This window comes from Musa acuminata, chromosome BXJ2-6 (assembly GCF_036884655.1).
Source record: "Musa acuminata AAA Group cultivar baxijiao chromosome BXJ2-6, Cavendish_Baxijiao_AAA, whole genome shotgun sequence".
Classification (NCBI taxonomy): Eukaryota; Viridiplantae; Streptophyta; class Magnoliopsida; order Zingiberales; family Musaceae; genus Musa; species Musa acuminata.
In genome coordinates, this window is record NC_088343.1 from 45,968,077 (window position 1) to 45,990,687 (window position 22,611).

Here is a 22,611-nt window from a genome sequence, read left to right on the forward strand (position 1 = left end):
CTCGTTTAAAATGTCTCTCCTTTTTGCTAACTTAAACATCGGAGGAACAACGTCAGACAACCTCCAATGTCGTCGATCGCTCGAAAACACCTGAATGACCTAGCCTCAGGGAGGAATCTTACAACGAGAAAGATCCCAATCCACCTATCCGATCATCTCGAACCGAGTCATCACTAATAAAATGATTTCCAACAAAACAATCTGTGTAGTCTCCCCATATCAAGTCTCCTATGTCAACCAGAGGTACCTGGATAAACTTGTACTCATCAATCAATAGTATTGAAACGCTGATGATCATCCCGTGTGTTCTCATCGGCACTGTGTTCAGCTACCAATTAGCGGTTACTTGTCTGTTCTTCGTATGATACTACTACCTCTTTGATTTGATGGTGAAGACAAGCAATCTACATCCCTTCGGCTTTTAGGTACAATCGCGCCCGCTTGAAACCCTATGCTCCAGGCGTACACCTACTGTTTCCTACTGTTTAACACGATTGGGGATAACAAGAGGAATCACACAATATTAATGGTATGATAACCAAACATTTGAGTAGATTTCAGAGTTTCATGAACATCATACAAATGAAATCATTTAACACCATGAGACAGAATATATAAGAAATTATCTCACTAAAGAAAAGTCACCCAAACTTGCCTTGCTAGAAAAGGAAAATGCCCTTTGAAAACATTGCCTCGAACATTTGGGAAACGTGCACTAAAAGCCTCCGCATGTAACATAATCTTATAACTACCATGTGCAAAGTGACATCTAATGCCCTTTTACATTCTCAATGATTCTTAACATCTCCCACAAATTTACAGAGTAAATCTTCTCCTGCATAATTCACAAACAAATATTCCTTTTTGGATGATGCGGCAGGAAGCAGCTCAGAAATCCCCGCCAGATCTCGACATGGTGGAAGGATAACATCCCCCTTCTATTCAGGGAATAGTAGACGTCCGCAAGCAGAAGCCAGGTAAGGTCTGAATCAAAGCAAGCAAGTCCTGATAATGCCCTTAGAGATGCATCTTTGAGACCTGCCATGCTACTGCAAGCAATACCTACGACAATACCACTAACCTTCTTCAGGACTGTCTGTAATGCTGAACTAGTCCTCTTGTCCGAACATATCATGGTAATCATGTCCAATACTGCAGACTGGAATTTTTGGCTGGAGACTTCAGCCATAGGTTCTTCTGAAGTGTGATAGAATTACTTCGGTAAGGGAGAAGAATTCTTTCCTCATTTGATAGCATTGGTTTCCTTCGAAATGGGGATGAAGTAAGCAACTTCCATATAGTATGCCCATCATTCTGAAACCGGGGAACAAAAAAGTCCCCGCCACCAATTTGAACTGCTTTATGCAGCATATTCAAGCATTTCCTGATCACAACCTGAAAAAGAATAAAAGAAAAATCAAAGCTGTAACTAATGCAGCCACATGCCAAGGCTTTTCAACTGGGAATACAGCATAAATCCTTTAACTGGGAATACAGCAAGGTAGAAACATCACTGCATAATCAGAAGACAAAATATTAAAAGTCCTTTAATGGCTAAATACAGCAAGTTAGAAACATCAGAAGACAATATTTGAACCCAAATAGCATAAATTCTTTAATGGTTACTAAAAGTCCAAACTAACATGGAGCCACATGTCAAGGCTTTTCAACTTGGAAGTACCAACACTCCATATTCATATATGTATCAAATGCTCCAACACCACCGCATAAGACACAATACACAATACACATTGGCATGGCCTATCAGTAGCCCAAATATTTTTATTTTTTATTTTTTTGCAATTGGGCAAAGTTTCAAAACCAAATCAACACCTTCTGACACCAAACTTTCAGAACAACCATTTAATTTCTTAACATTTTTAAAATACTTATAGTTTTTATGAGCATGTATCCTATGATTGTACTAACTTGATTTAATTTCTTGTGACCACAATACAGTGTGATGTGATGTCAACAATCTTCCCATGAAGTGAGTTTGGTAGACTTGAGTGAATCCAAGATATCCACCTAATATCTATCTTATTTCTCCCCCAATTATCCTACCTCTTAACTCTCTCATTACATAAGCCCTAAAGCTCCAAACCCCCCTATTGTCCTATATGCATAACCATACATAATCCACTAAAACATCAAACAAAATATGGTGTTATTGGAGCTGCCAAGCATTAACAATTGTTACAACTTCATTATCAAATAAAGCAAGAAGGATTAGATAAAATGTCTATCTCTACACTCAAGACTAGTATGCGTTTGATCCTATGGTACTTGAGCTCATTGTTAAATATTATCATTATTCTCCTCTGTCTTTTCTTTTTTAATTTCTTATCAACCACTCCATTCCCATTCCCAAGACATGAGAAATATATATGAAGCTTCAGCATAAATCAGACAATCGAGCAAAGTACGATGTCGCAGAATAGGCTAAATGTTAACGGAAAAAAGACCAAAGAGATTTACTAAATTAGCAAAAAAAAAATCTATCATACCACTGAAACCTTATTTTTAAGGCAAAGAATCAAATAAGGCCAGATTATGTTCATTGCTGGAAGCACTCTGTTCTCGTCAGCTTCCTCATCTGCAGCCTCCATCCCATCTTTCAGATCATTTAGTGATAGCAACTGAACTGCTTCCCAGATTGCTGCTTTGGTTTGTTTCTCGTGCTTATAAGCTTCCTCCACTTTTGCAAGAGATACAGAAACATCCTACAAAAAAATGCCTTACTCTAAAGTACAAACAACTGAAATCTACGGAGAATAACAAGAAAGATTTTGTTTTACTATTTTCCAATAAGATATTTACCACTCAAGCCCCTAACAAAAGTATACATCTAATTATTTTATTTAGTTGAACAAAGAAAACATATTATGCAATGGTTCAAAACCAACACACAATTGTCAAACATAACCAATAATAATATGGAGAAGAGGGTTCACATTTCCTACCATAGCAACTGATTTTGGCACAGAAACCAAGACTTCAATTAACATTTGCTTTGTTGCAACAGTCTAACCAGTAACACCTTTTTAGGGCAGCAATTTACAGGCAGAATCTGCTAAACTGATAGTCCTAAATGACTTGCTTAAAAGTAATAAGACAACGGACTGAGACCTTGGGAATAAATGTGAAATTTTGTTCTCTGCAAAATACAACATTATTCCAGAAAGAGAAAAGGAGTGTTGAGAAAAAGACAAACCAACAAGAAGTTGCTGTCTATTTACTTTGATCATACTACTTGAAATTATGATGCAGGTTGTTGATCTGTTTTGCAATACTGTATTTTCCAGGTTGCCATCATACACGACAAGATAAACAAATTAAAAATCCAATCTCAAAGTTTTATTCGGCTTTATAAATAGAGAACATCTAAGCAAAAATGGAATTCATATGATATATTACACTTCAAATCCATTAAAAAAAGGGTTAAATCAACAAAAATTAAGAACCATCAAGTTTTCATGTCTCTTACCTTTTTTTGGGAAAAAAAGCATTTAGTTAAATGCTGTGAAAAGATCAAGATGTCTTACCCCAACTAACTAAGTGAACACGACCGAAAAGCAACAGAACTATCAGGAACTAATCCAAAAAAGTCAACATTATCCCTACCCCCACATACCAAAAACCAAGCAGCATGGCCCATGCTTGGATTGTACCCATGACCCAAAGTATCCTACACCAAGGAAATTATGACAAACTTGAAATCATACTCAGAACAGTTCATTTTCCCAATTGAACCATATAACAACATTCAGAACATGTTCTGACTTTTCATGGTTGCTACCCCAATAAAAGTGGCACTTCTAGAAACTGAAAGCCACAATGAAACACATGATTTAGGGAAATAATACAGTAACATCTCCAAATGGTCGACATCTTAAAATCCTTGACAAGCATATAGTTATATAAAGAACAAAGAGATGGTAAATGCAAGCCTTTCACTTAGCGAAACAATGGCTTCCCTGTTACAATAATCCAGAACAAGTCACAGAATAAACGACTATTATAGCAGAGCCAAATGAACTTTCTTCAAAAATAAACATCTAAAATAACAGATCCAAATGAAAATAAAGCTTTAAAAAACCTTCATTTGGACCTACATAATCGAAAATCTGCATGGCAATGTACATGTTCCTATTGCTTAAATAATTTCTAGTTTGTAATCATTGGATTTTAGGTAAACATAGACTTCAAAATTTGTCCAACTTTATAACCTTGCAAATGACAAGCAAACTACATTATGTAGCCAGTAATCATTCTATCCATCATTAATAGCTTGTCATTCGTAAGAAGAACCATTTGCAAAATACACTCCATGAAAAGCATAATGCGTATGAATGGTAGTAAAAAATTTTGAATTCACAGACTAAGCACAGATCACTTGTACCAAAAAATTATCTAATGAATAAGGTATCTGATAGGTACATAATGGTAAGCCATCTACCCAAGTATCCTCACGTCAAAAAATTTCAGAAATCCAAGTTGCCGTTTATGAATAAGTAATCAATTAATTTTCCACTAAAATTACATAGCCCCATTAGTTTGAAAATACTGCTATCAAACAAAGAAATGCTAAACAATCGAAAAGGGTCATCAACATGAAAAGGTATCCTACTTGTGAAGCAACATGTGCTGTCCTTTGTTCTTTTCTTATTTTCAATCCAGATTTTTTTTTCTTTAAAGTCACTTGTAAGGTTTCACTTTAAACACAGGTAACTAAGAGGTTTCCTCACATCACAATAAATACTGAAATGGCTGAGCTTAATTTGTGTTTTCCCTTTATATAGTAGAAACTTAAATTGAGAAAGACTAAATTTAATTCTCCCTGACTGAAAGAAAGAACTGCATAATTGACCCTTCCCAGACCTGCATTAATGGGTGCCCCTGTGCATTGAGCTGCCTTCTGACAATTAAACACCAAACAGTATTTGCAACAGCAGAATGAGAATTAGAAAGAGATTCATTTGGCCAAAAATGTTTTATCAACAAACATATCAAGCAAGTACATCAATAAATGTCCAGAGACACCAGACAAGCTGATTCTCTGTGAAGAAACAAGTGGTGATGCAGCTTTTAAGCATGATCCAACAAGAGATCCAACAATTCTTCTGTATCTTTTCATCTCATTAAACTTAAACAATAATTCCTCCCAATATTCCAAGTGAAGACTAACATCATCAAAATTGACAGATCCAATTTCTGGTTGTCAAATTAGAACAAAAAGGCAATGGGAAATTATTCCAAATAGCACTTGCATTGAACAAAGAGAACCTTGAAAGACTACATAAAATATTCAAACACTAGATTAAAAATATCATAATAACAATATACCAATTGAAACAAAGAAATGAGAAAAAAATAGCACTGGAAGCCTGCTAAACCACAGAAGATAACTATTTAATCTGTCTCCACTTTCGCATCTTCAAAGAGAACTAATTCTTTGTTTTTAGAAAAGTGTTCTTTCACTGGGGGAGTGTATAAAATTTTATGATCAAAGTGCTTAGTTTGTTAGTTAAATATGGCAATCACATGTGAAAGCAACTAAACTTCTACACTCTTAGTCATATTTCATCATGATATCAGATATACTAAATAGTACAATTTGAAATATGAGATATCTGTCTGGGCGAAGATCACAGTAATGTAGGAATTTTTAGTACAATTTTACAATAAAAGCAATATACAGTAAAATCATTGCCTAATCACAAAATTAATACTCACAAAATTCTTAAATTAATAGAGTACAATTTTACAAATAAAAGCAATTTCTTAAATTAATACTCACAAAATTCAATGAAACATAATTTGGCAGATTTCATGGTCATGTGCCAATCATTCAACAGTACTAATCAAAGCTGAAACAGAAGACCAGAATCCTTATAGTACAAATCAGAATTACCTAAGCCTGGGATTTGGTACACATGGAGAAGGAGCTACTATCCACATGATTCTCATTAATCCATTTTTGTATCATAAGAATCTTGGAGCTGACGTGTGCACTAAATATTTCAGTCTGATCTGGCAAAGAAGATGCTTCAGTTTGTGATGCCTTTGCAATTTCACCCACAGCCTAGACACAAGAATGTTAACAATCAGCAAGCTCAAAATACAAATAAGAAAATCTGCTTGTAACATCTTCAAACTTTAGGATTAAGAATGAAATAATAGAACAAGATAAAACAAGAAAGAAGAATATAATAATAGAACAAGATAAAAAAAAAAGATTTTTTTTCTCCAAGCAAAAGAGATTTATATTCATTATATTAAACATACAACAAAAAGGAAACATAACTCTGATACAAGAAGAGTTAACCACAATTCTAAATACTTTGGAATGCCAACCATAGTTCTTCTTGATATAACAAGGGATAGAATGATATACATTATACAGGTCCAATAAATTTTAGTTTGTACCTATATACACCTAAAATCTTTGAACCTGCCAAAATGTTGACATCAGCTTTATGCAGATTGAAATTTATTTTGTCAAGCAGGATAATCATATATGTTTATGTCAAAGATACAGATACACATATCAAATGAATTCCATCATCAGATAAGAACAAGGATATGTGACAGCAAGATGCTGTAGAAACTAGTCTAAAATAAATCAGGACACAATTCATGTAACATGGTCACTCGTTAGTGAAACCTAGAACTTAATTCTATGTCCATGTGTAGAAGAGCTGAAATTTAAAAAGATAAAAAAATGAAGGCTGGAAAAGAAATGTTTTTACCTTTAGAAATGGAATAGTTAAATTTGGGTGTTGATGCCTACCAAGGACCTCTAACTCAGGATACAGCTCGCATCTGTGGCAATTGACCAAACCAATTTAGAGGAAGAAAAGAGTATTGGCAGTAACTGATAAATAAATTGACTTTTCAAATTACTCATCTTATATATAATTTTAAGAAGAAATACACCTAAAATGGTTAGAGACACCATTTTAAAACCCCAGCAGTAAATCAAAGGAAAGAATGAAACAAAATAAATCAGCAGATATCAAGCAAATAAATCCACCCATGCAGTAGAAAACAGATGAGAACAAATTGCTAAACACGCATGAGAAAAGTTCAAACATATACACCAAATTTTAGGATGTGCAATCCAGGGTCTGCCGTACCGAACCGTACCGCCCGGTATGGGCGGTACGTACCGGTCCGACAGGTTGTCGGTACGCGGACCACCTGTTACCGGTCCGAGTGCACTGTAGCACTATAGCAGTGCTACATTACTCAGCACACTTGGGTGTACCGCTCGGTACACCTGGGTGTACCGCTCGGTATACCGTACCGTACCGGTACAAAGCCCAGGTCGAAATACTAGTACGGTACGGTATTGCGAACCTTGGTGCAATCTCAAGATTGCATCTGATAGAAAGTTACTGCACTATTAATCTCATTAAACCAAGATTCTTGTATCCACATTTTGCTGTAAAATCCTTGATTACCACACAAGTACAACAATCCACAAGTACAAAAACAAGCCATAATATTCCAACTATTTAGGGTTGGCTTGATATTTTCCGAAGCAATTGTAGTCTGACCATGCTGATTTAAGGTATTGTATCAATGGCAATGATTTAAAAAACGCTAGGTGCCAAAATGCGCTAAGGTCCAAAAACACCCAAGGCGCTAGGCGCTGCCCGAGCGAAGCAAGGCACTAAAATATAAAAATATATAATATAATTAATAAATATAACTATTTAAATTAAAAATATACTATTAAATTAAGAAAATCAAGTACAATATCACAATAAATAAATAAACCATAATAGTATATTTTTTTATTTTTTAAATAAAAAATATAGCATTAAATAAATAAAATTAATAGTATTAAAATCAAAAGAATATATTATTAATCTAATAAATAAAAATACTATTATTAGTATACAATTAGCAGTATACTGTTAATATACTGTTAACAGTATAGTGAGAAGAGTGTGAGAAGACCGAGGCTGAGGCAACGATAACGGTAGCGGTAGCAGTAGCGGTAGCAAGTGACAGTCGTAGCTGGAGCGGGAGCGGTGAGCGACGACGATAGCGGGAGTGGGAGTGGGAGCGGGAGCTATGAGCGACAGCGGGAGTGGCGACAGCTGCAACGAGCGACGACAGCAGTAGCGAGCAGCGATTGTGGCAACGACGAGCAGTGATTGTGGCAGCAGCGAGTAGCGATAGTAGCAGCGAGCAGCGATAGTGGCATCGGCAGTAGAGAGCAGCGACAACAGAGAAGAAATCTCAACGACAAAATCGCGAGTGTTAGTTGTCGTTGCTCTCTACAACAACAGCGACAACAGCGAGCAGCGACAACCGACAAAATCGCGAGTCGGGGAAATCACGAGAGGGAGCCTGATATCGGTGATTTAGTTGGTTCGATTGAACCAACTAAAGCACCGGAGACCAACCAGACCTAAAAATCTGGTTCGATCGCTTGGTTTAACCTAGGCGCTCTCCCGAAGCACCCGGCGCCTGGGCTCGGGTGAGTGCCCAAGCGGCGCCTCTTTGAAGCGAGGCACCTGGACATGAAGCGTGGCACTCGGGCCTCCCCTCGTCTCGCCCGAGCTCCTAGGGGAGCGCGCGAGCGCCTATTGAAATCACTGATCAATGGTATTGTCTTAATCAATAAGTTCACCACATGGTCAACCACATCTGAGAATACAGTAATGCTGCTGTATTTACACTTGAAGTTTGTAACATCAAGGAATCAACAACAAATACTTGAGACTCCCAAAGTTCCAAGTATACACCACTGTAAAGTATATGATACATATTAGCCTTACTACTAAAAACATTTTAGAATTAACCACAGTTATGTTTGGAAAAATAACCCTAATGCTTATGTTAGGATGTGGGAGAAATAAATATGCTACTTATCGATGTGTCTTTTTTGTCCTTATGGCTTCTTTGTAAAATAAGATGACAGCATGGTATACAAATGTCATAATATAAGGAGTTGGAGAAGTGACAAGAAAGTTAAAGAAGAATCACATCTTGGGAACAGAGGATCATGTCTTCCATATAGTTGTTAAAAATATATATAAGATGAGATGTAAAAATATAAAGATGATAGAACAATGTTTGATAGAATGAGCTATAACATAACAATTTATGTATTGTCTTAGATCACTTTGTCAAACATAAAGAATTTCGTATAGAAACCAATGGATGTCTTTAAAAAAGCTCTATAATGAATAAATAGATTTAACAAACAAATATACTTCAAAACAAGAGTTTGGGGAAGAATTGAGAAAGTCCACAATACATAATGTTTTCAAATCCCATACTAAACAGAATTCCATCACGAGTTTGATGAAAGTGAAACAAAAAAGGTGAAGGTATTCTTATCATTAAGTAACTCAAAATTGCATTCTAATAACACTTCAAAAATAACATAAATTATTCAAAAATACAAATATTATTATATAAAAAACCTTAAACCTAGACATGAGAGGATTTCAGATTCAGATTTAAGATTGTCAAAATAAGACTAATATGAACTCATCCTGCATCATCCACCTTACCCATTGCTTAAATTGAGTGCTCTATTACTCATGGAAGGATCTCAGCCTAAATCATGCACATACACATTTGCCACACCAAGGGTAATAATATAACCTTTTGAAGACCATAATATATGAACTATCAAGACTATTTCCTACCAAACTGGAATCAGCAACAAAACCCAACTCAAAATCAAGAAGTCCACCTCTGTAAAAGCCACTGACCTAATATTAAAAAGCAAGGCACCTAAAATTTATGTAAAACATCTATCATAATGGTTGCAGCTATGCTCTTATGAACCAAAATATTTTCTGGCAATACCTCTCAGGAAGGAAGAATCAGAGCTAAGGTGGCAAATGACAAGTTTTAGTACAAGGAGAAAGTTATTACACAGTAGAAACAAATCGATAAACAACAGAATACATTTGAAACCTGAGGGATGCAATGGATCTGAGGGCAATGTCCTGAGTTTTAGTACAAGAAAAGGTAATTGTGTGATACACACAAACCAATAAGGAAATACTTATAAAAAAAATAGAAATCTATTAATGCTTCAAATATATTGTTGAAGTGGTTTGAATCACAAAAACATTAACAACCTTAAATGGTTCAAGCTTGAGCCATGGAATAATGAGCCATGCCATCTACCTTCAGAAATGCAAAAGAAGGTCATGCCATCTCATTTTGTGAGAGACAGGAACAAAATGAATTAAAAAAAATGTATTAACTTTTTTTTTCTACTGTAATTATCCTAAGTCAGCTCCAAAATGCAAATAGGCCAGAAGATTGATGATAAGACCCTAAAGTCTTATCATAGGCTCTGATATCAAATGATAAGACCCTAAAGTCTTATCGTGGAAGAAAGGGGAGAAATGGGGATGATAATGATCGCTTCGAGAGGATCGACCTCAAATGGTAAGACCCTAAAGTCTTATCGTCGAAGAAAGGGAAGAAATGGGGATGATAATGATCACTTCGAGGGGATCGGCCTCCTTGATCGCTTCGAGGGGATCGACCCTCCTTGATCGCTTCGAGGGGATCGACCTCCTAGGGTTTGTCCAAAGACAGAATAGTATTTTTCATAGATTAATGAAAAGAAACAGTTACATCCCTATTTATAGAGTTTCACCCAAAGTTCATCAGGACTTGAACTCTAATAATAAATAAATATTAAATAAATCTCTACTTGACTCTAACTGAACCAAACCAACTCAATAAACAACTAGACTAAACAGACTCAATAAACATTATTCAAAAGCTCAGAAAAAGGGTCCTAATTGGAATTGCATCAATGGATGTACTATCTTAACAATGTGTGCATAGTTAAATTAGACAGTAGATCAGTGGATCAGTTCCTTGCAAGTGTGTATGAGACGCTTTTTGGATTGGTTAGTTTCACATGACTGCAGGAGCTATGACAATTCGCAATGTGGTACATAATTGTGTCTACGTCTGATAGGCCTGATGTAAGTGCATGACAATAAACCCTATCGTGGAACCAGAAACTACAAAATAGCTATTAGCATATTCTATTTGATCTTTTAAACCATAATCATTTAAGCTTCTTTCTGTAGATCATGGTCATAAGCATCAACTCAAATTTCAGGTTTCCTAATGCGACTGCAAAATCTGTACTTCAAGGCTCAAGTGTGGAAAATTTAGATTCATATTCACCCTCTTAACAAAATCATGAGATTCATCATTACACCCCAAGGCTAGTGTTCCTTACAATAGAGGATACAGAATACGATCATTATTAATAACCATGCACTAAATGAGTATGGTAACCATAAGACAGAACAAGTCACAAACTATGTCAGTCAGCATCCTTGATGTTGCCAATTGGTTGCAAAAGATTTTGAACAAGATATGTGAAGCAAAACCATAACCCTTGAATTTTATTTCTTTCCTCTATAGAGAAATTATCATTTATAATTGTTACGTTAGCACAAACTAAATTGCATTTTACTTTTCTTGTTCCACCAAGTTAGCTTCATAGATAGTGTACTTGTTTGAGTACACTAATAAGGAGGGTTGTTGCTGTTGCTTCCGTTTTGCCAATAAACTATACTCTTGGCTGCAGTCCCACTTTAATTTTCTTTTGACCATTTTTTGTTATTTAGGTCTATTTTCTTTAATCATCTTATTTATGTTCTAGCTCAGGGTTTGTCATGTCGACCTATACTGCCCAGTACGAGCGGTATGTACTAGTCTGATAGGATACCGATATGTGGACCGCTCTCTGTCGGGCGATACTATCACATGACCTCGTATATGGCGATATGGGATTTGTACCGGGCGATAACGATCAAAATCGGACCATTACCAACCTGTACAAGTCGATAACAGTCGGATTTAAACCGTTATCGATCAAGGGCTGAGATTGGCCTAATTCTAACGATCAAATTGTCCGTTTGAAAATAGGCAAAATATTGGCAAGGCAATTGCAAAATGGTTCAACTTCTACAGGATTCTAACAAGCACAACCTAAGGTCTATATTATCAGAGCATAGTCTCTTCTACTCAAAAGTCTGGCACGGGGATCCAGCATCCAACACCGAAACAGATCCATAGAGCATAGTCTCTTCTACTCAAAAGTCTGGCCCTCCTTGATCTCTTCGAGGGGATCGGCCCTCCTTGATAGCTTCGAGGGGATCGGCCCTCCTTGATCTCTTCGAGGAGATCAAGGAGGGCCGATCCCCTCGAAGTGATCATTATCATTCCCTTTTCTCCCCTTTCTTCGACGACAAGACTTTAGGATCTTATCATTTGTCATTCCCTTTTCTCCCATTTCTTCCACGATAAGACCTTAGGGTCTTATCATTTGATATCAGAGCCTACGATAAGACTTTAGGGTCTTATCATTTGGTATCAGAGCCTACGATAAGACTTTAGGGTCTTATCATTTGGTATCAGAGCAGCAATCCTTCACGTTCTCGTTGCAACGAAGCTATCAAAAAAAAAAAAATACGAAGAAAGAAAGAAAGAAAGAAAGAAAGAAAGAAAGAAAGAAAGAAAGAAGAAGAAGAAGCAGAAACCGCAGCCACGCACCCCTGCTCCCCTTGCGTCGCAGCGCAGCCGCTCGACTCTTCTCCTCGGCGATCGTTGGTGACGCTGCTCCCAGCCGCGCCACCACCGCTGCCTCTCCACCGCAACCCTAGCCATGCCCCCCCCCTTGGGTCGCAGTCGCAGCCGCCTGTTGCCGCAGCCCCTCGTTGCAACGGTTGCAGAAACAGAGTTCCTCTGTTGCTGCAGCCCCTCGTCAATCGCAGCCGCGCCTCCACCAACCGCGCCGCCTCCAGCACTCCTCTTCCCCTCCAGCGCCATCGCCGACCAGCCAACCCATCACCGCTGCGGGCCACCGTGCGACGACCGCCGCACGCCTCCCAACAGCCGATCCTCCTTGCTCTGCATCTTTTGTAACCGAAACAGGGCTATCACGGCAACTCACATCTACTGCCCTTGTTTCCAGCCGCCGCCGTCGCCTCGAGCGCCGTCGCCTTCGCCTTCCAGCCGCTGCTCCCCCATGCAACGACCGCCGCTCGCCTCCCAGCCGCTGCTCCCGCTCGCTTCCCAGCCGCTGCTTCCCCTTGCTCTGCATCGGTGGTGGCCGAAATAGGGCAGTTACCACCGTCGCAGTCGCATGTCCCCTTGCTGCCGCAATCGTGGATCCCCTTGCTGCTGCGAACGCCGGCTACCACCAGCGTCGCCACTGCTGCCCAGCCAGCGACGACGCCGCTCGCCGCCCAGCCTGCCACGACCCTCGCTGCCTCCTTCTCCACCGCCGCCGCAGCGCTCCGGCCAGCAACGACTGCTGTTGCTAGCCACCGCAGCCTTCACCTCAACCCCCTCGATCTGCACCGTTGCTGCAGCCCCCCTTGCTCTGCATCGTTGCCGCAGCCACCGGTTGCCACCACTGCAGTCTCAACCCCGATCGCTTCAACGCCACCTCCCTCTTGTTCTGCCTCCGCTGCTGCAGTTGTCGGTTGCCATCACCGCAGCCTCAACACGGCTGCTCGGCGATTGCTTCCTTGGGTCACAACAGTCGCAACCGTCATCTGTCAGCCTTGGTGCTCTCATCTCACGCAGTGACACAAACACAGGGTAGCTACTCTTCCTCTAACGCAGCGACCGCAGCACTGCCCTTGGCGTCCACCTCCTCGGCAACTTCGCATCGATAGTGTTGATGCCCTTGACCCGACACCAAAAACAGGAGTTGAGATTACAGATTTGCAGTCTTACGCAATGGCCATTGATAACTCGGTGAAAGCACAAATGGAAGCATTGGAAATCAGAATTGAGAATCGATTGCAAGAAACACTTAATGATTTCAAAAAGAGCCTACTGAAGAGCCTCAGCAAATTTCAACAAAATGGGGGCTCAAGTTCTACGTTGCACAGATCTGAAAATACAGGAAAATGGCCCCAACATTGTGACACAAGTTACTCATACATGAAGATGGAATTTCCAAGATGGAAAGATGGAGATTCGACCAATTAGATCTCTAAAGTAGAAAATTTTTTCCGTTTTCACAGAACCTCAGAAGAATCCAAGGTAGAAGTGGCCTCAATCCAGCTCGAGGGAGATGCACTCCAGTGGTACGATTGGTATGAAACTTTCCACGGAGTTCCTTCATGGGAGCAGTTCAAAAGAGGGCTTCTTGTTCGCTTTGGCCCATCTGAATATGAGAATGTTGATTGCCAACTTGCCAAAATTCATCAAACTTCTACAGTATTAGAATATCAGAGTAGGTTTGAAAGATTATCAAATCAAGCTAGAGATTGGTCAAACCGACAACTTCTGGATACATTTATTGAAGGGCTTATTCCAGAGATCCGGTGTGAAGTTAAGGCTCGTCAACCCCGTACTATGATAGCTGCGATCTCATTTGCAAATCTACATGAGAAAAAAATTAGCAAGGAAAGATCAGCAAGGGGTTTGTATTATGATGAAAAATGGAGTATGGAGCACCGATGTAAACAAGGGCAACTTCTGATGATTGAACCAATTGCAGAGGAACCGAAAGCTAAGAATGTGGACTCCGATTATGAAGGTATAAATTCTAATGAAGATGTTGGACCTACCATATATACAATGCATGCATTAGCCGACTACTCTAACTCGCAAACTATGGAAGTTGGCGAAACTCTGGAACATCAGCCTGTTATAGTTTTGATTGATACTGGTAGCACTAACAATTTTATGGACAGTGAGACTATTGACCGATTGGCCCACCACATTGAAGACTATGACAGATTCGAAGTAAAGATCGTTGATGGACGGATTTTCACTTGTGATAACAAAGGTTCAAAGATAAAATTGATTATACAGGGCCAGAAGTTTCATGCAACGATTGCTACATTGAAAGACCGACTTGTTGCTTACACTATCAAAAAGTGGAGATCATACTTACTTGATCAACGGGTTGTGATGCGTTGCAGATAGTCTATGGCTAAAGTGCTGAAAGAGAAGCTCCCAGAGATTGATGCTGCTCAGCCTTGAGGACAAGGCTGATTTGAAGAGGGAGGAACTGTTAGGAACCTTTTTATAAGCTTTTGAATAATGTTTATTGAGTCTGTTTAGTCCAGTTGTTTATTGAGTCGGTTTGGTTCAATTAGAGTCAAGTAGAGGTTTATCTAATATTTATTTATTATTAGAGTTCAAGTCTTGATGAACTCTGGGTGGAACTCTATAAATAGGGATGTAACTACTTCTTTTCAGTAATATATGAAAAATACTATTCTGTCTTTGGAGAAACCCTAGGAGGCCGATCCCCTCGAAGTGATCAAGGAGGGTCGATCCCCTCGAAGTGTTCAAGGAGGGCCGATCCCCTCGAAGTGATCAAGGAGGCCGATCCCCTCGAAGCGATCATTATCATCCCCATTTCTCTCCTTTCTTCCACGATAAGACTTTGTCTTACCATTTGGTATCAAAGCCTACGATAAGACTTTAAGGTATTATCATTTGGTATCAGAGCATTCTCATTTCTTCCATTTCTTCTACGATAAGATCTTAGGGTCTTATCATTTGGTATCAGAGCCTACGATAAGACTTTAGGGTCTTATCATTTGGTATCAGAGCCTACGATAAGACTTTAGGGTCTTATCACGATGCCTCTTTGAAGTGCATCGCCTGGAAATGAAGCGAGGCGCTCGGGCCTCGCCTCGCCTCGCTCGAGCGCTTAGGCGAGCACTCGAGTGCCTATTGAAATCATTGAAACAAAGGGCTATAGAATTCATTTATATCTCACAAACAACAAATTAACAATTGAAACTCTCACTAATCAAAGATAAGCTACAAACCATTTGTAGAAATGGGTTAAATTACCTTCGCAAGGCTGAAACAAGTATATTTGCCCTCTCTTTCAAGTTCATTATTAACCATGAAAAGGAAATAAAAACATTAGAAAGAAAAAGGGAATAGATACACATAACATACTGTTTAGTAGTTAAATAGCACTGTATGTCATGTAAATAAAAGAAAATTTTATTATAAGAATAAATGCATGCAAAGGATTTTGAAGTCAAAAACACAAATAAGAAGGTCCCAATAAACTACAGAAAATACATAATACATTCTCTGGAAACAAAAAATTGTGAACATCTATACTTACAGGAGACTGAAGGTAATTTACTAAAAGGTCCGGACCTACATAATAGACTAGAGAAAGTAGTTTCTGAGCATGTGACAAAGCAATTGTCTCATCACTTCCAAGAACCACACATGGAAGCGCTTTGATGAGGCTGCCAACAAGTTGAAAAAGTAAGATTCACTGCAGCAGCACAAAAATTATCTATTTTCTTAACTAACTAATAAGAGAACAAACCTCGTAAATATACCAGAAATTTCATTTTTGGTTATAAATTTCTCACCCAAAACAAATAAAGATTCGAGGGATTCCTGTGCTACCATGGACACAACATCTGCATCGTCATAAACCAGCACACACAAACACTCCTGCAATTATTACATACAAGAAAAGGAATTAGCAATAAAATTGAACCCAAACTGCCATGTCAACAGGAGACAAACCTGCACATACTATTATTCTAATGCTCCTGTCAACTAAACTATAACTTAAATGAAATTATGAACCATAAAAGTTAACATTATTGCACGTAAGTTTAATGGCAGTGATAATATAATGCAGGAGTAGCATAACAAAGTTAACAGGAGACAAACCTGCACATACTATTATTCTAATGCTACTGTCAACTAAACTATCACTTAAATGAAATTATGAACCATAAAAGTTAACATGATTGCACATAAGTTTAATGGCAGTGCTAACATAATTAAGGATCCAAGAGAAGAATAGAACAAGATCATCAAATAAAATGTTAAAATTGAACCACCGAATTTTACTCGTTATGACTATTAACAACAATATAATTCATGACATTGTACAGTTTAAGCATTCATAAAATAGCCACAAAAGAAAGGACAGCAGTTAGATTTTCAAAATAATCAATCTAGGAAATTAATAATATATATATAAGAATTAAAAGTCAATACTGAACCAAGTCATAATAAGAAAAGTTTTAGTTGAGAGAAACCATTATGCCTCTGCTCCATAATAATAGATCACACACAACAACTGAACCTAAGACAGTATACTCACCAAAAGCATTAATTTGCTTCTTTGCAAAGTGCATCTGCAATTCAACAGAAGCCCCTGTATGCCATCTACAAGTGCTTTTCCGACCTTTTCTGCAGAATGAATACAAAGCTGAAAATGACAATGAACCACTTTATTGTCACAGGCGAGACGAATGGATCCCATTACCAATGAAACCTCGAAGAAAACAACAAAATAAACAAATAATAGGGAGGATGATAATACATACATGTGGAAATGCAGCAGACATTAATTTATCAACATTAGAAGAAGTTTCATCAATCCACTCCCTGGAACGATGTACAAATAAATTTCTTTTGCCATTGCTATGATCAACTATCTTTCGTTTATGATCATCGTTGATAGCTTGATTAAAAGAATCTCCAATCATATTTGCTGACTGAACATGACCATTTAAAGGTAAACTACGAAGAGCCTCTAGGACAGATTGGGTAGATTTATTTTCCATGGGTGAAAGTGATCCAATATCATTTACAGGCATCTCAAGGGAGTGAAGATTTGCCTTGTCATCTAAAACAATAATCAAGAACTCAGTCAAACCACAAATAGCCTGCTCGATGGCTACAGAGCTTCCAGCAGCACCACTAATCATATTTTTTGATACATATAAGGCCTTTGCAAAACGGCTTACAACGCCCAGTAGAAAGAAGGCAAGTGCATCAGCAGTACCAACCTAAGATATCAATCAACATAAACAACACAAACAACATCAAGGATTACAGTTCCACAATGAGAATATGTAGAACAGTTATGATGTTGGAGACAATTAATTACAGGTTTGCCAAAAAGAGCAAGGCTAGATCAATCATGTACCTAACTTGCTTCACCATATTAAAATAACCTCATAGACGAGAAACATAAACATAAGAAATAAAGAAAAGTGAACTAGTGCACACAGCTCATGCTAGTGTTAGGTCTAGAGAGTACCAATGTATGACTAAAAAGTTCAACATAACAATAAGAAATATCATGCTTAAAAATTTAAAGAATGACCACAGAGAGCCAAAATATGTTTGCATACAATATATTTTATATATTTAACTAATACCAACAGATTATTTGAAAATATCTAGAAACGAATCAATTCAAACACCAGCATGAAATGACACATCAATTTCAAGTTCTTGTAACTGAAAAATGATCACCAAATAGCTTTTTGACATTTTGCCCCAAAGAAAAGAACTAGCTACTTTTGTGCAGTGGCAACAGCATGCATAGATGGGTAAACCCCAATATGCAATAAATAAGAGATGAGTCTGCTGAATTTGGTAATTGGTTCCAAAACGATTACTATTGCACAAAATATGATTAAAAAGATACATCATACACAAGAAAAAAATGGTATTCCACTCAGTAACACATAAATTCAACTAGTACAATTATTACTACAAATTAAAAAAGGTGTCGATGAAAAAATAAACCACTTGACAGCACCTCTCAAATAAAATCTTTCAAATTCCTGACATAAAGTGGTCAAGACTCAAAAATCCCCCCTAATGAGGAACTATGACACGATTCCAACAACACTAACCAACAGAATAAGTACAGTTATTGAAGAGATGTGTATGATCAATTAAGCTACAGCATTACAGCCTCTTAGAACTCATTGAATGTCCACTAAAATCAGGGTAATTCAGATAAATTTTGTAAAAAAAGATAGACTCATGTTGGCACTATTCAGTTGCTTCAAATATAGAAATATATACTCTTCAAAACTCAAATAACTCAAAGTCAGACTTCAAGCGATTTAGACTCATGCTGGCACTTTTGGCTTTATTCCTACCAATGTTGTCGAACAAGAGCTATCCTCCAATAAGGGTAGGTCTCACATGCTAAGAAGGCCCAAATTGACCAGACCTGCCCACTTATGCCTAATAAATGATTAAGTCAGTTATCATATTTTAGAGCCTGGTTAAGTCAGTTTCTTAACCAGTTCAAACCATTTTTCATATTTTAGAGCCTGATGTGAAAAATAAAAGAAGGTAAAAGCTATTGAGATAAGAAACTATATATGGAAGGTTTTCTGATTTCTAATAGTTGCACATGCAATCCAAAAGATTCCATAAGCATGTGATGATCAAATTAAGTAAAACATGATCAAAAAATGAATTTTTCTCTGAGTAGTTTTAATAAATTTTAAAGAAGACTAAGAGCAACATGAATAATTGGAGCACAAGTTACAGATCCAAGTTCAGGTAACAATTTATCACTATAGTCAGGGACGTCTTGCTGCATCAGGGATGATCAGAAACAGGTGCAGGAACTATGGCAAACTCCCATAAGGTGCAGTTTTGGCCTTCCCAACCATTAATCACACCTAAGATCACTATAGTCAGCAGCAGCAGTTAATGTTATTTGTGCGGCAATCGATCAGAGTATGCAATGAGCAGGGTTTATAAGAAAGATCCTGCTCACTTCGCTTACGAAATATTGATGAGGGAATGGACCAATTTTTTCATTTAATGACTAACACGTTCCTTTTTTTTCTTTTATTAACATGTTCCTCTGTTTTGCTACATGCTCTTCAAGGGCTTGCTTCTTGTTGCAATCTCATCTAAGTAGGTTACAACAACTTGCTATGTAAGAAACATTAAATAAAAAATAATCCAAAGCAGCTGTTAATAAAATTTGAGGGAGGGGAGCACCAGACCGCCTAATTTTAGCCAATCATGGCATTGACGGAAGGTGTAAGAGAATTTGAGATATCTTATAGTTATATGGTAAACAGTCAATGACTCCACTAAACATATCATCATAGTTCTATCCATTTACATCAAGACTCCTGTTTAAGCAGGCTGATAAGCTACCTCCAAGGCAACAGAACAAGCATCTGTCCTCCAAAAGTAACACATACAAGGTAAATTGAAGAGCTTAAAACAGTTCATATGTCAAATTTAATACATGCCTCTACATGTATCCAACTCAAAAGTGTCAAATTTAAAACAGTTCATATGTCAAACAAAACCATCTTAACTTATGTTTCATATTCCACAAAGTCTACACTCTACAGCAACACCTAGGTCTACTCAAACCTGAGCCTTGAGAGGTTGTGAAAACTTCATAATTAAGTATACAACGTGTGACAAAGAATTTATATACGTGAACATATATAACTTGAATATCACTTGTAGGATATTATAGGAGATCAATATTCATGATACCTTGGCAACAAGGACTCGAAGGGTCAGAAATGCCTCTTTCCGGAGATTTGCACTTCCACAGTGTCCTCTCAGTGCCTCAAGTTCAGCAGCCTTTAAGAGAACAAGAGAAATTATTTTGGACATTTATTTACATCAAAATAACTAAAACAAACAGCTCCGGAGAGTGACACAGATAAGTAACTGAAATTAGACTACCAAAACAATGAAACAATAAAATAAAATGAGTAAAAACAAAGCACGTACGACTTACTTGGAGAAGAAGTGATAGCCAATGCCCTACTGCAGCTGAAGCATTTTGAGATTAGAGAAATGCTAGCAAACATTCTAGTGATTCAACACAATCCCTTGAGAGAGTATTATGATGCACAAAAGCACCATCAATAGATTTGGATGTAGGCATGATAACCCTTTGTTTGCATGAACACGAACTAACAGAGCAAGGTTGTAAATTGAGAAGCATCACCCTAAAGCATCTTATTATTCCTTCACGAAATTCTTCCGATGCCACAGAATGTGAAAGCATAGCTCCAGTGGTAATTTTCTTTAGCACCACAACCATCTGAAACATTACATTTTTAGGTTATTTCAATTCAAATTTTAACGGAACTAACAACACTAACATCAAGTTGCAAAGCTGAAAAAGTTTAGTGTGTATAGTTTTGGTGGTCACAACATTTGGTTCATTCAATTTAAAAAATATGAAAGCTACATAATGGTCCAATGCAAATTAGCTATAAGAAAAGAATTTTCAAAAGAAATGTATGCCTAATTGCTAGATTACAAATTTATAGGGGCATAAATTGCATGAAAACAAAAAAAATAAAACAAAAGGACTCTATGTATGCAACTAAGAACAAAAGATGAAAATATAGGCACATTAGCATCCCTTCTGCCACAGAATCACTGATCGCATGCCCACCTAATGAGGCACCGCCATTCCCAAAACCCCCATCCGAGTCAAACTTCTTCTCTTCTCTACATTGCACCGAGGCATCCAGCAAAAGGAGAAAAGGGAACAAGGTATAACTGGGCAAACAATAGAAAACAACCCGATCAAATAAGCCATCAAGAAGAACATCAATCTCCGACCCAAGTTCTTTGACCCAAAAGTCAAAACACGAGACAAGGGCGCACTGAGTCATAAGAGGGACAAGCTGTCGGGGATGTGAGGAGAGAGCGTACTCGAAAGAGGGCTGCAAGGCGGCGGCGGGGGCGCTTCGGAGGAAGACGGCCATCTCGGCAAGGAAGGAGGCATCCTTCTTAGGGTTGCGAAGGAGGACGAGGAGGTCGAGGTAGTAAGGCGAGAGAAGACGAGCATTAGGATTTCCTCCGAGGGGGGTTTCTTCGTCCCCTACATTCCAGGGTGGTCACCTTCCCGGCCACTGGGGTTTTCTGGGCTCGAGAGACGTTCTAGAGAATTCTAAATGAAGCGCGCGTCTTCAGAAGAAGGGCTCTCACACAGTTATTGGGCTTGAGATACCGGTTGAATGAGCCGAACGAAAGCCCAGTAAAAGGAGAACGCTTCCGGCTTCATTTTGATCATAACCGTTCATCTTACAAGAGATCAATCAAGGACTGTCGATTAGTTAAAATAGTTCATATGAGATGGATTTTGGAAGTCCAGGATGCCTTACCGATTGATCTTCATCTAAACCTAATTTTAGGGTTTAGGGTTTAGGGTTTTAGGGTTTAGGGTTTAGGGTTTAGGGTTTAGGGTTTAGGGTTTAGGGTTTAGGGTTTAGGGTTTAGGGTTTAGGGTTTAGGGTTTAGGGTTTAGGGTTTTAGGGTTTAGGGTTTAGGGTTTAGGGTTTAGGGTTTAGGGTTTAGGGTTTAGGGTTTAGGGTTTAGGGTTTAGGGTTTAGGGTTTAGGGTTTAGGGTTTAGGGTTTTAGGGTTTAGGGTTTAGGGTTTAGGGTTTAGGGTTTAGGGTTTAGGGTTTAGGGTTTAGGGTTTAGGGTTTTAGGGTTTAGGGTTTAGGGTTTAGGGTTTAGGGTTTAGGGTTTAGGGTTTAGGGTTTAGGGTTTAGGGTTTAGGGTTTAGGGTTTAGGGTTTAGGGTTTAGGGTTTAGGGTTTAGGGTTTAGGGTTTAGGGTTTAGGGTTTAGGGTTTAGGGTTTAGGGTTTAGGGTTTAGGGTTTAGGGTTTAGGGTTTAGGGTTTAGGGTTTAGGGTTTAGGGTTTAGGGTTTAGGGTTTAGGGTTTAGGGTTTAGGGTTTAGGGTTTAGGGTTTAGGGTTTAGGGTTTAGGGTTTAGGGTTTAGGGTTTAGGGTTTAGGGTTTAGGGTTTAGGGTTTAGGGTT

At 38.2% G+C, this 22,611-nt stretch overlaps 1 protein-coding gene across 4 annotated transcripts; it reads right to left on the reverse strand.

Moving 5' to 3' along the window:
• Window positions 1-613: 613 nt before the first annotated feature.
• LOC135616005 (uncharacterized) lies at window positions 614-21,736 on the reverse strand. Of its 4 annotated transcripts, XM_065115207.1 has the most exons (12): window positions 21,499-21,736; window positions 21,236-21,342; window positions 20,567-20,875; window positions 20,317-20,406; window positions 17,364-17,828; window positions 17,138-17,245; window positions 16,343-16,473; window positions 16,130-16,259; window positions 6,753-6,825; window positions 5,915-6,085; window positions 2,508-5,214; window positions 614-1,395 (listed from the first exon to the last, which is right to left on the reverse strand). In XM_065115207.1, the coding sequence occupies exons 5-9, from the start codon at window positions 17,745-17,747 to the stop codon at window positions 6,808-6,810; spliced, it is 771 nt and encodes a 256-aa protein (XP_064971279.1). In that variant the 5' UTR covers window positions 17,748-17,828; window positions 20,317-20,406; window positions 20,567-20,875; window positions 21,236-21,342; window positions 21,499-21,736; the 3' UTR covers window positions 614-1,395; window positions 2,508-5,214; window positions 5,915-6,085; window positions 6,753-6,807. The 4 variants fall into 4 exon arrangements, with proteins under 4 accessions (XP_064971279.1, XP_064971280.1, XP_064971277.1 ...); XM_065115208.1 differs by lacking the exon at window positions 21,236-21,342 and having other exon boundaries at window positions 16,389-16,473; XM_065115205.1 differs by lacking the exon at window positions 21,236-21,342 and having other exon boundaries at window positions 2,508-2,723.
• Between the last annotated feature and the right edge of the window lie 875 nt (window positions 21,737-22,611).